General features: G+C 39.1%; 1 protein-coding gene across 1 annotated transcript in view; it reads right to left on the bottom strand.

Annotated features, from left to right (window-relative positions):
* Positions 1-12,886, bottom strand: part of LOC120683537 (protein TRANSPARENT TESTA 9-like) — a 28,080-nt gene continuing 15,194 nt past the window's right edge. Inside the window, exons 11-21 of the mRNA XM_039965619.1 lie at positions 10,317-10,405; positions 10,161-10,231; positions 9,598-9,708; positions 8,025-8,087; positions 7,228-7,365; positions 6,272-6,377; positions 6,109-6,180; positions 5,903-5,949; positions 1,194-1,350; positions 921-1,087; positions 1-759 (exon numbers count right to left, since the gene is read on the bottom strand). Coding sequence (XP_039821553.1) covers positions 451-759; positions 921-1,087; positions 1,194-1,350; positions 5,903-5,949; positions 6,109-6,180; positions 6,272-6,377; positions 7,228-7,365; positions 8,025-8,087; positions 9,598-9,708; positions 10,161-10,231; positions 10,317-10,405 — 1,330 coding nt within the window. The 3' untranslated portion in view covers positions 1-450. The remainder of the gene's footprint in view (positions 760-920; positions 1,088-1,193; positions 1,351-5,902; positions 5,950-6,108; positions 6,181-6,271; positions 6,378-7,227; positions 7,366-8,024; positions 8,088-9,597; positions 9,709-10,160; positions 10,232-10,316; positions 10,406-12,886) is intronic.

Here is a 12,886-nt window from a genome sequence, read left to right as displayed (position 1 = left end):
TTGTCAAAGAAACATCATGGAGCACAAATTTTATTACTATAGGCAGGGTTTGTTTTGACATCAGGTATGACTATCTGCAAACTTCTTTCAACATTTGGTGTATACAGCGCAACTCTGCCCTGAAACTTATCAAAGAATGGATTGTCGATGTGTATATATAAGGTTACAAGGGACAAACGACAGATACAAACTATTGTACAAAGAATCCTATCCAGCTAGTTCAACTTAAGATGGCTCACATCTACAGCTATGTGTTAAAAAGGAGATATCTCTAATCTTCCGTTGTAATGTACAAAATTCGATGACTCACTCACAAAGGTGGCCCTGCCCCTGACTTGATTTCCTGTTGCAATGGTTTAGATATCCAGCACTGCACTTTGCGACAACTTGTTGCCCTGTCATCATGATTGAGAAGTTCACCAACTGCACTTTATGAAATTTCTAAGCAAGTCATGACCCGTCATCAGAAGGGGTTTCATCTGATGAAGGCTGAGGATGCTGCAATCCATCCTCAGGCATGTTGAGTTCAACCAATGGCTGCAATTGTTTCCCAACAGCATCCTGCTGGAGCTGCATCTCCTCGATAACCATAGTCTCTGCAGCCTTACAGGACCGCTCCTCACTAAAAGCAAGGGTCCATCTCCCATCAACGAGATACTTCTTTGCCTTCCCTTTATGTTTTTCAGAATCCAGAAAAGGAAGTGTAGAAGGACGAATGCGTAGATGTAACCACTTCTCATGCTTATCATCTATTCTTGGCTGAAAGAAAGCAAAACCAAGGATGTCGTTATGAGATGCATTACACCTGCAACAAAAAATCTTCTTTTGGTGCGGCACAATTCAAAGAATATGGATGACTTCATCTAATGATGACAATAAACTGAAAGAGCAAAGGTTTTCTAAGCTATCATGGTACATACATCAGATCCCGCCAAAGGAGCCATGACACGGACAATTCCACGTTCTTGCTTGAGAGATAATTCTTCTAGAAGAAGAATCCACCCAGAAGTTCCATTACATATGGCTAAAAAGCAGAAGTGGCGTTCTTTGCCCCTCTCAAATGCTATTCGACAAGGAACTGCATCAACTGCAAGAGTAACATGGCAGACAATTATTATTTACAAATTTAGAGGAGCTAAGATACATTGCACTTTGCATAATGCAGAATAAAGTTCCAAGTAAAGAAATCAAACCTAAATTGACTTCAACCCCAGGTTTAGGCGGACCACAGAAATCCGCAGCATTTGCTCTATTATATACAGGTAAATCGATTGAAGGGTAAATAGGAGGCTGATCTGTGAAAGTTTCTCCAATGCAGAAGAGTATAACTTGATGCTGTAGCACGAAACCCTGGAAAAAATAAATAAAAGAACTCAGCAACACATATAATTCATAGCTACATCTAAAAAGTAAGCAGAGAAATTCAAGGACTGAACTATGCGAAATAGGATATTTAGTTTTAAAGTTTTCATGAAGAATAGACATGTAACTTCAAAAGCATTAGTTCATCACTAATGTTTCTTCTGCGAGCATGCAAGGAGAATATACAGAATAAGAACATCATTGTTTTCATTAAATGTGATATTGTAGCAGCAGCAGTTTTAAGGTCACTTTAGTCAATAGCTAATCCGTTAGGAGAAAGAAAAACTGTTGTACAACTTTTGATACTCACCAGTTCACCAAACAAATTAATATTAATTTGAAATCTTAATTGGTGCTCCCTTGCCAAAAGTAACATTAAAGAATGCAAATGAAGACTATGACAATCATTTTAAAATATTATCATTTGAGTAAAAAAAGAGATTAAATGCCAACCGCACTCCTGCCTTTTCCTTTTTTGCCCCCCCCCCCCCCCTTCCTAAACCTCCAACTCTTAAGTGCATGAACAAACAAAACATTGCATATGCCGCCACTGCACCCACACCAATATCAATGCCCCATCATACGTCAGCTACTGCTCTTAGCATCCACCATGCCATCCTTGTTATTTCTGCTACGACCAAAAAGCCAGGGAGGCCTACTAACAGCTGTGTAGGCACTACTGAGCTATACACTTTCTGTTTTCCAAATACAGCTGCTGTGGAGCCATATGTTCACATGGACCTGCCATTTTACAGGATCAACCAATGTGCCTTGTGCCTTCTAATTACGAGCACCAATACATCAACCACTGCCAATTTGTAATGTTTACATGCCAGCGTAGCTGAGCTGCTGAGCCACATAGTACACTGCCCCCCAGCAATCCAACACCTACCAACTGTTTGAAAAGAATTCCAGGTAAATGCACATGGATTTATACATTTATTATCCTCAAAATGGAAATACTAGATATTTCAAATCAGCTCCCCATCTTTGACATAGTCACAATCGCAAGTTAACATTAAATTTGGATGACAATAAACTACAGTTTTAATTTCTATAAAGCATCTTTAGTGGTATTTTCAGCATGAGCGTTTTTATCTACATACGCACAAACATAACCACAGAAAGAACAAGGGTTTAATTAAATCCTTAAAGATGGCAATGTGTCCAAAGTAAAATGTACAACACTACCAGTTTGCCACAGCTAACTATGAGATATTCGTTTGACCGCAATAGAGTAGAAACATTTTAGGCAGAGCAATGTGAAACATAATGAAGCCATTCAGAATAAATACTCCCTCCGTTCCAAATTATAGGTTGTTTTGGGATTTCTAAATACATAGCTTTTGCTATGCACCTAGATACCTACAACATCTAGATACATAACAAAAACTATGTATCTAGATTAGCCAAAACGACCTATAGTTTGGAATGGATGGAGTATATTATCTATCAATATCAGCTAGACCAAACAGATTTTTCAGTGGTTGCCAGGAGTCGGTTGATGGTACATGAGTTGAACTAATTTAGCAAGATAAATATCAAAATGATTGCAATGTGATAATATACAGCCTTTCCTTCATATGTGTGCGAAAATCCCATCACGTGATAATAACACATCCTTTCAAGCTATTTTTCATTACTAGGGAAAAATCTTTTGCACCTCACCGATTCATCTTTATGAACCATACAAACAAAAGAACTAATTGACATTTGACAATTTCAAACTGAGTACCCAACATGTGTTCCTTTTATATATTTATTTGCACACGGAGTTCTTGACCCTGTATATTCAGAGACCAGTTGATTTCAGAAAAGCACAAGATAGCATTTTTAACTTAATTCATTTTCTTATTTCATTGACTATATTATAACATATCGGAAGTCATCTCACAGATATAAACAAGCTGCTGGAATTGAACATAACACCTCAACTCCAAACAATAGATACAATCATACTTAAATCGTCATGAATAGATGCACAGCTGCGATAGGACACAACCCTTCAACTCTGTCAACACATATACCACAATGAAACTCCTTATTAGACTTTATATATATGAACAATGGTAAATCATGGCCATTGCTTCACATAAACTGATAAACAACTAGCTCTCTGTCCCGCTAAAATTTCATGTCACTGGTGTGGTTTCCCAAAATTGTGTTATCTATGTGACAATGCCACTGCCATTTCATTCTATTAATCACCATGACTATTTTGCTGGCTATGTTCGAGAGAAAAAAAAATGCAGATTATCCAACTAACTAAAAACCACCCATCATAACCCCAGTTCCTTGTCTCCTTCAGAATCCAATCTCTCCCAGTACCCTCCTTACCCCCATGACCAGCCATCATCCGTCATTCTCCGTATGCCCATGGGCATACTCGGCAGCCATTGGTGATGCTGGCTGTCACCTCACTCTAACCTCAAAGAGACAAGGTACGCTGAGGAGTTGGCCAGTATGCGACGGATTTGGTGCTGAGAGTGTCTGCTCGCTAGCTAGCAGCATGGACAAAGAGATGCCCAGCAAGAGCTGCAAGAGGTGACATGGCTAGAAGCTGAGTTCCAAGGTATGTGAGCAGGCACAGCCTGCAACAACCTGAGGGGCCCCAGAAACGGAGTGATGGTTCTGCTGTCCTGGATGAGTACAGAAAATCTGGGCTGCGGGGGAGCCCTTGTGTTGTGCTAGCAGAAATTGCAAGATGAGATCCAATATCACGGATTAGGCAGGAAAGCCTTAGGAGGCTCAACTATCTAAAGCTCAAGTCCAACATACAGTGTGGTACCTGGCCTACACGGCGCTGTGGGGATGACTCCAGCATATGAGTGCCTGCTGAGTAAGAGAGAGAACAAAGATGGAGAGCAGCAGCGCTTTGGACCAGTGTTCTGGCCGCATGGAGCTGGATTTTGGGCAGCATTAGCATCTTCCTATGTGCTCCCGCCAGAAGAAGAGAAGCAGTGGGAGAAGAAAGAAAAGAGAGGGTCATTTCGTATAACCAAACAGATTAATCACAGTGTTCACCCTCATATGACACAAACCAAAAAAAATTAACTATTGGCATGAATATAATAATTCAAACAACAGTGCAAATGCCTAAGCCCTAAAGTGGAATTGAAGCAATGGGATCCACCTAAATTTCCCAGTTTCAAGACGCAAAACGTATCAGCCCATGTGTTGCGACTTGGATTGAGGTAATACAGGAATGATAATTTCAAGACACAAAACGTATCAGCCATGTGTTGCGACTTGAATTGAGGTAATACTGGAATGATCTTATTTTGATCCAATCAGTCCATGTGACTTGACTTCAAGGAGAAAACACAGAAAATCATTTAAATCTGTCCTGTCAAGCAATCCAATCTCCTTCTGTAAGCTTCACAAATATTGACATCAACTGTTTAGTGTAAGCTGTTGCAGCTTATAGCAATTGTTCAGCGTCGTAAGCAGTTGCAGCTTATAACTGCTAATAGTCTGCCTTCTGCAATCTCTCTTTGCCTCTTGTATCAACATCAGGGGTTGAGTTTGACTGTGTGAGTCATCCTCCATTCTGCTAACGTTGATCTCTTCTTCATCCATTGGTTGCTTGCACCAATTAGATGTTATGTCCTTTGAGATGCATGGGTATCCTAAGTATTCGGGTGAGTTCTCTGCTTCGCAATCTTCATCTTCTTTCATAGTTCTACAACTAGCAAGAACGCAATGCTGCATGTATAAAAATATTTAGCGTTTGGCTTTGCGTTCCAACCACCTGATTTGCTTAATAGAAATAAAAGAAAAACTAACTGTTTGTGATTAATTGACAAGTGAAGAATAAAAAATGACTTTCCAAAAAGAAATAGGCACTCGAAAATCTTTAAACAGAAATTCATGTAGTCATGCTCCTTTGTTCATTTCAACGCTCATGTCAAAATCTAATTTACAAACACACTTGGCTTCAGAAGAGTGCGTTTGTTTTCATTCAGTTTTTCTGAAGGTGAGCACATCCAAATTCCAATTGGTTCATCATACCCTTGTGCCTGAATTTCCATGAGTCCAGCATAACCACCGGGAAAGAGTCTTGGTATTTTTAGTAAGAAATTTAGTTGTATATTTTAACCGCCCAATTGAATTGACAACTTTGTAGTAAAAATAAGGGGTATCTGTGTCACTTGATCAATGATCAGAAAATACAAAAAAAAAACGAACCACAAACTTGATGCATTTAGAAGGGCACCATATAGAAACAAATATGAGTAAAGTGCTTCTAGAAACGTTGCATTAAAAATGAACATCCCCTTACGGACATTGGATGAAATGCTAACACTGGCAAGAACGCTCATGTTAGAACTTAGATGCGCTAAACAAAATATTAATCTTATTAAAGGTGGATTGACCATGTAAGAACAAGCACCACAGGGAAAGGTAGGGATAACACCCAATTCCTCAGTTAAAACTATTAAGACATAATCAATGTGAGGACAGAAAAAGCTTCTGATTTGAGATTGCATGCATTAATAAAAAAAATGCTTGAAATCAACTGATAAAGACCCATCCATACCTTAACCATCTCATAGACTCTCTCAGCGATAGCAATAGAAGAATCACCTGAAATACAATGCATGAATCAGTACATCACAAGTTTATGGAAATTATCACTGCATAGTTGTATTGTTGTAATACTTTTCATTTTTTCTTTTTTTTGGGGAGGTTGGGGTGGGGGGGGGGGTATATCAGTCACGTGAAGCACGATGAATTAGTTCTAACCTCCAAATGAATACAAATCCATGGGTACAATGATAGACTTGGATCCTTTTGGTGGTGAAGATGCCTCAATGGCTAACTCCAAAGGAAAAACAAGAATTAGGAAGGAATGCTATATACAGAACACATAAAAAATAGATACATTCATGTCAAGATTGAAATTTACCTTTCTTGCAATTTCTCCAAGCCTCTTTAATAATAGGAAGAAGCATGTCGCACCAGCATCCTTCAGATTCTGCTGAAAGCTTTGCACTACAATCCTTGTGTGAATCCTAGGAAGCACACATTATAATCAGCAGGATGCAAACAACACTGATATATCTACACTCTGGATATGCTGATTTAATACATATCAAGATACTGCATTTGAAAAAGACATTAACCATAACTATAAAGTATTTCACTTCTTGGACATTTAGTCAGAAAGGCAAATGTGAGAGTAAGCCTTCTGTATGTTTGGATAAAACTTGATTAGGAATTTAAATAGGGAACTACTTCACAACTACTTCTTTTTCTTTACATAAAATCTTGAACAGAAACATCAACATCTGGTGAAAGATAGAAAGGCTGACTTGCAAGAAACTGAAGGGAAAATATCGATGTGGAAACCCATCTCTAATATATTTATATATAACAGACCCCAAACACACATTTCATAACATTCAAAGACAGCTGCATCCAAACATAAGCGATATAAGACAATGCTTTGCTTCAACGCAAGCATGTAAGAATTGTTGCTACTGCACAAGCAACCTATTGAGATGGCAGAAAGTTAAAACCATCCTGTATTTTGCTGATGCCAAGCCACAATATGAAATGATCCCAAGAAAAGTCTTCTCATGGCAACATTTGAAACGACGAAAAGAATCATAATCCTCTTCCCCCTCACCTTTTACTAGGAAAAAAAGGGCTCTAGGTTACACGTTCATGTGGAAACATTAAATGATCAGAGGAAAAAGACATAGAACCAAAATTCTACCAACTAGCGGTAAAGGTGTACCACTCCCCTGAAATACAATCTCAACCAAATATCAGAAGGTGACTGCTATTATGTATTATCTCCTCTAAACCCCAGGAAAAGTATTACATGAATCATAATGTAGTATTGATGAATGGATGTACCTTTAATCTTCTTAGATGAAAAGCTGTGAATTCTTCCTCCCCATGAGGCAGCAGTTGCCGGAAAAGCCAGCCACCAACCAAGCGAACATCTGCAGATACCTTCGATCTGCAGAAAAGGTCAACTAATGCATCGAGCACCTACAAAAGATTAAATGGCAAAGATAAAAGTAAGCATCTGATATCATAAAGCATGATGTGCTCAAGTAAAAGGCTTACAAAGCAAAAGTAACATTTTAGTGTGGGTTTAAAGTTGAAACAATGTACCACAATCACCTTTCAAATATTAAGAAATATAATTGCATGTCTGTGACCAGACAGAATGTTATCAATTATGTCCATAGCAGTTATTAGGCCTGGATAATTCTAAAGCTGCAAACATATTACTTAAAATTATCTTTCTAAGTTACAAAACAATCCTAATCCTTAAAGAATTCAAGCACATGTTATATCAGTTACAATGGGATGTCAAAGCATAGGTGCCCGCAGTGGTTTAACAAATCTCAACAGATAAACAGGTAACATTAGACTAGCTGCAAAGTTGAAGTAATTCGGAGAGACATGACATGCAACACCCAGACTATGCTTTGTTGAAGCATAGAGTTGTTCCCTTGTTTGGCACATGGCAAATGCTCTCAATGAAAACAACAAAGTAAGATTATTCGTGCAATAATAGAAAAAGAAATTTTATTGTTTGGTGTCATAGACTCATAGTACACAAATAAGGATGTCAACATTATTTCAAGAAAGTACATTCAACAGATCGAAACAGGTGTTTGTGTAAGATTCAATAAACAAACCTGATATCTGTGAACTTTGGAAGTCATTTGTCGTGGATGATGACACTGTAGCCCATACTTATCCTGTAGAAGGCAAATTACAAAATAGTAGATTATAGCATTATAACAAGAATGTAAGGACGCCCTACGAAATCAAGAACCTAAAGAAGGTAAAAAAATATAACAGCACGTGTGAATGTAACAAAATAAAGCTTTTATTGTGGGTCATTGGATAAAATCAAATTAATTAGAGTAAATTTTAGATAACCACGCTTATGTGGTCAAAATTATTGCAAAACGACACTTCCTGTACTATATTTCATAAATCTACATTAGTTTGATGTCAACTGGCATTCAAGTCTGACAATCAGACAAGTTAGTTTGTGATGTATTCCAAAAGGTGTGGTTCTAATTCAAACAATGTGTAGTTCTCTTAAATTTACTCAGTTAATTGACATGTTATGCATACCATTGCATCTAGCAAAATTGTCCCAGCACTGTACACATTTGCAATAAGAAGATATGGAGGCAGTTATAGTCATGGTTTTTTCCATATTAAATTGATGTGGACTGTAGCAGTATATTCAATGAGTTGAACACATCTTCAGAATTTTTATGTGTCAGCTTTTGTTTTTGTAATCGTATAAGGTTGAAAGAAATATCCCACCATTAAGTTATCCAGTTATCCAAACTGAATTGAGTGAATATTTGTACATATTACAACATTCAATCTGTTTTTGGCATTCGTATTTGCTTATAAAATACAGATAACAATGTGGTTCAACCGCTTGGTTCATATCCAATTAACTTCAACCGCATTGGAACACAACCTGTGGTAATCTACCACCCTAAGGTGTATATAGTCCACACTTTAAAATTCAAATGGTGCAGGGAGATGGAGCAGGGTAAATTTCTTCAAAGTTATAACTTGATTGTAAAGAAAAATAATATTGCAAACTTTTTATTTTTAGTTCTCAAGTTTATTCAAACTAAGAAACATGGACTCCGAGTGTATCCAATGCCCCGTGCCATTTAGATAGTCCAATGGTCGAGGCATTGGATAGCTATCTGATCAGAATATGATGATCTAAAGGGTGAGTGAGGATCATTGCGCTCAGTATCACTAAAGTCGGGCTGACTCGCAGAATGTACAGGAAGATGCTAGATCACACTTACACACGGGATGAATTTTTCAGCCAATGCTCCGAATAGATTGGACCATTGGATCACCTAAATGGCTTGGAGCACTCAATACATTCTCCATGTCCTTAGGACTCCAAACTTAGTATATTGGTATCTAAACCACTTATTATTTTCTCTTTCTGGAATCCCATGCAGTTTACCATCTAGTGAGAAGGATATTCGTAATTTATCCCCCCCCCCAACATGTAACACCATTGGTGTGCACCAGTCTAAAAGACTAAAACATGTCCTAAAGTAAGCATTCAACTGTTTAAAATTTCTCCCACTAATATTCACATTATGCTGCTGCAGATCATGTTGATTTCCAAAACGACATGAGTTTGAAAGAGTACGAATTGCTACAGCTTAATCATATTATGTTAAATCTGGGGGTCGAGGAGCAGCAGTGTACCTGAAGCTTCCTTACATAAATATCAAAATCGCTACAAATACTGTCATCAGTTAGACCGCTACTTGATGAAAATAACTGTCTTTCAGCAAGGTCTTCACCTACTAAAGCTTGCTGGAGGCAGAAAAGAAAGGTATCAGAAAATCAAAGTAAAATGTAGTACAATGATCAAGTTTTCAAATATAATGGAGGTAATACCAAGACATACAACTAGAACCAATTAACAGGACCAGGAGACTGCAAACTAATATGGGCCAATAAATATGGCAGATCTTGTTTTCACCCTGACAGTGACTACTTAAACAGTAGGATACTATAGGTCATTCTACTTGATGTATTATGTGATTTTTAAGTATAGTGAGACCATGCGCATGATATAGGGTAAACTACGAAAATATTAAATTTATATCTCTCAATAACCATTCACGTAGACATCTACAAACATCGGAATTTGGTACACATGCTAACAGCAGTCAAACTACATTCTACACTTAACCCACCACGATAGAGTAATCAATCAAGTAAAACTACTGTTTCTCTCGGAGCAGACACCAGACAGTACTTACCAATAGAAGCTTCTTATGCTGCTTTCTTTGAGGGAGGATTCCAAGTGCATCCAGCATTGATTCATCAAGCTCTATAGAGCCCACATACACTTAACGATTATTATCTGGGACAGCCAAAGTAAAAAGGATAACTATATGAGAAACAGTCAAACACACCTTTTGTCTGCAATAATGTAGCAAACAAGCACAATGAACCCAAAGCCTCTGAATCATCTCCTCCTGTGATATAGGATAGCAAGTGTTCCCTGAAAATTGTCAATCGAGTCGTCATTCATGTGCAATCATCTAATATGTGAACTGATAGAGCAGATTTAAAACAAAAAACTTAGCTAACAAAGAAAGGTAGGTATTTTTATCTATTATATTATCAGCAAGGGTACTGCTTCCACTCAGAAAAGGAACATCCTTGAATTCATATTGTCAAACTACTAAACTTTGACAAACAACATATTATGAATATTTAAACTAGTAGATTTTCCTTTTTCACCAAAACAATTTCATGAATTTATAATTTTAGGCTTTGATAGGATATCATAGAGTTAGAGCGCCCCATCTAGCCAACCCGACCATAAAACCCAGGTGTTATAGTGGGAGGGGTGGGAGCTTTTATCCTCAGTCCAACATTCCCCCTACTGCGTGCGAGCCGGGCGAGCCGCGGGGCTGTGCCACCTGTCCGGTCTCAGCACTTCGGTCTCAGCGAACGCAGCCAGGGAAATCGCGCAGCGGAAATGCGTGGCCGGGAGGGATCGAACCCAGGACCTCGGCTCTAATACCAAGTTAGAGCGCCCCACCTAGCCAACCCGACCATAAAACACAGGTGTTATAGTGGGAGGGGTGGGGGCTTTTATCCTCAGTCCAACACATAGTGCAAAGTAGTTGTCAAAAATTCGGTTGGGGGACCATATCAGTAACCAAACCATTTGCGAAAACAGGGAGTACAATCCCTTGTCTGTCACACTGATGCCTTACAAACCTGATCGATATAATGAAACTCAGATTCCTAAACTTACAAGTGGGTTCAAGGACACGATGTCTTGTTTAAGAAAACAGAATTGCAAACTTATAGCAGAGAAGAGTTATTTATTTTTTGTTGCAGTTATTACTTCCAACAACCATGAGTTTAACATGACACCATAAGCCATAATAACCATTCATACCCAAACAGCTACTCTACTACCACAGCAAAGCACACTATTAAGAGCGATGTAACAAATTATGCAGCACAATGTTGAAGTTTAGGGGCCTACCAAGGTAATCCATATTTCGAAGTTTAGGGCTGAATGAACAGCAGAGCATGACAAGGCTCTAGGAACCTTAGGCATAGATTGTGTGTCCAAGAATCCTTGGAGCTGGGTATTCCTAGCTCAAAAAAATTCATGTAGCTGGAGATGTTGGTACATCAGTAATATGTAGCTGTTCTTTTTAGTATAAATTTAAACTAAAAATCTGAACTATTTCATTTAGGCTTTGGCTTTTAGCCTACAAACTCGATATCCTATGTGAGCTCTACCAAATAGGATCTAAATATATAATTGCACTTCATAGCATTACTAGCAATTATGCCCGTGCGTTGCTACGGACAAAGTTGGTAAAAGTATCGGATACGTATAGGCGCCCGTGCATTAATTTGTAGAATCTACGTGATCGAGTCGTAGTCGTAGATAGAGGGGGCTGATCCGACACACATACGGGATGGACTAAGGTCCACCGGTCAATGATATGAGATGGACCAAAGCAAACGGACCAAACCAAAAATTTAGGTGGAAACCTTATAAGGGAGTAAGGCATGCCGTTAGAATATTTTAGCATTAGAAATACCTTGGTAAGCCCTTGGTCTCCATTATGGATGCTAATGCTAAAAAAAATATGGGCCACTTAATAGAGTTATGTATAGATGATCCCATCCCCCCAATGCACCTCTACAAGCATACACAGATTAATCCACATAAGATCTTGTATATTAGAGATATATTGTTGTATTTTCTTGTATTGAGTTTACTTGTACTCCAAGCCATACGGCAATATATAATAGAGGTCACCCCCCCCCCCCTCCTTTGGGTGTGTGGTGTTTCCCAATTCTCTTCTACGCCGCACCATTGCAGCACCATTGCAGCACTGCAGCGAGAGTTCTCTATGAAGGACCTGGGCGCCCTTCATCACTTTCAGGGTATGCATGTGCAGCGTTCTGGTAGTGGTTTTCTTCTGTCTCAGAGGCAGTATATGATGGATATTCTGGCTCGTGCTGGTATGGCTGATTGCAAGTCTTGTTCTACACTGGTTGACACCAACAGGAAGATGTCTGCTGATGATGGTCCCCCCGTGGCTGATCCTACAGATTATCGCAGTCTTGCTGGTGCCCTGCAGTACTTGACCTTCACTCGGCCTGATATTGCATATGCTGTTCAGCAGGTGTCTCTATATGCACGATCCTCGGGAGTCTCATCTTGCCGCTCTGAAGCGCATCCTGCGCTACATACGCGGTACACTGCACTTGGGGCTTCTCATTCGGCCTTCTGTTCAGTCTGATCTTGTTGTCTATTCAGATGCTGACTGGGCTGGTTGTCCTGACACTCGGCGCTCTACTTCTGGCTATGCAGTCTTCTTGGGAGATAACCTGGTTTCCTGGTCTTCCAAACGTCAGAATGCTGTGTCTCGATCCAGTGCAGAAGCTGAATACCGGGCTGTTGCCAATGCGGTGGCTAAGGTGTCCTGGTTGCGCCAACTCC

This window comes from Panicum virgatum, chromosome 7N (genome assembly GCF_016808335.1).
Source record: "Panicum virgatum strain AP13 chromosome 7N, P.virgatum_v5, whole genome shotgun sequence".
In the NCBI taxonomy this organism is placed as follows: Eukaryota; Viridiplantae; Streptophyta; class Magnoliopsida; order Poales; family Poaceae; genus Panicum; species Panicum virgatum.
The sequence above is the reverse complement of the archived record's forward strand: the minus strand, read 5'-3'. Positions and strand labels throughout refer to the sequence as shown.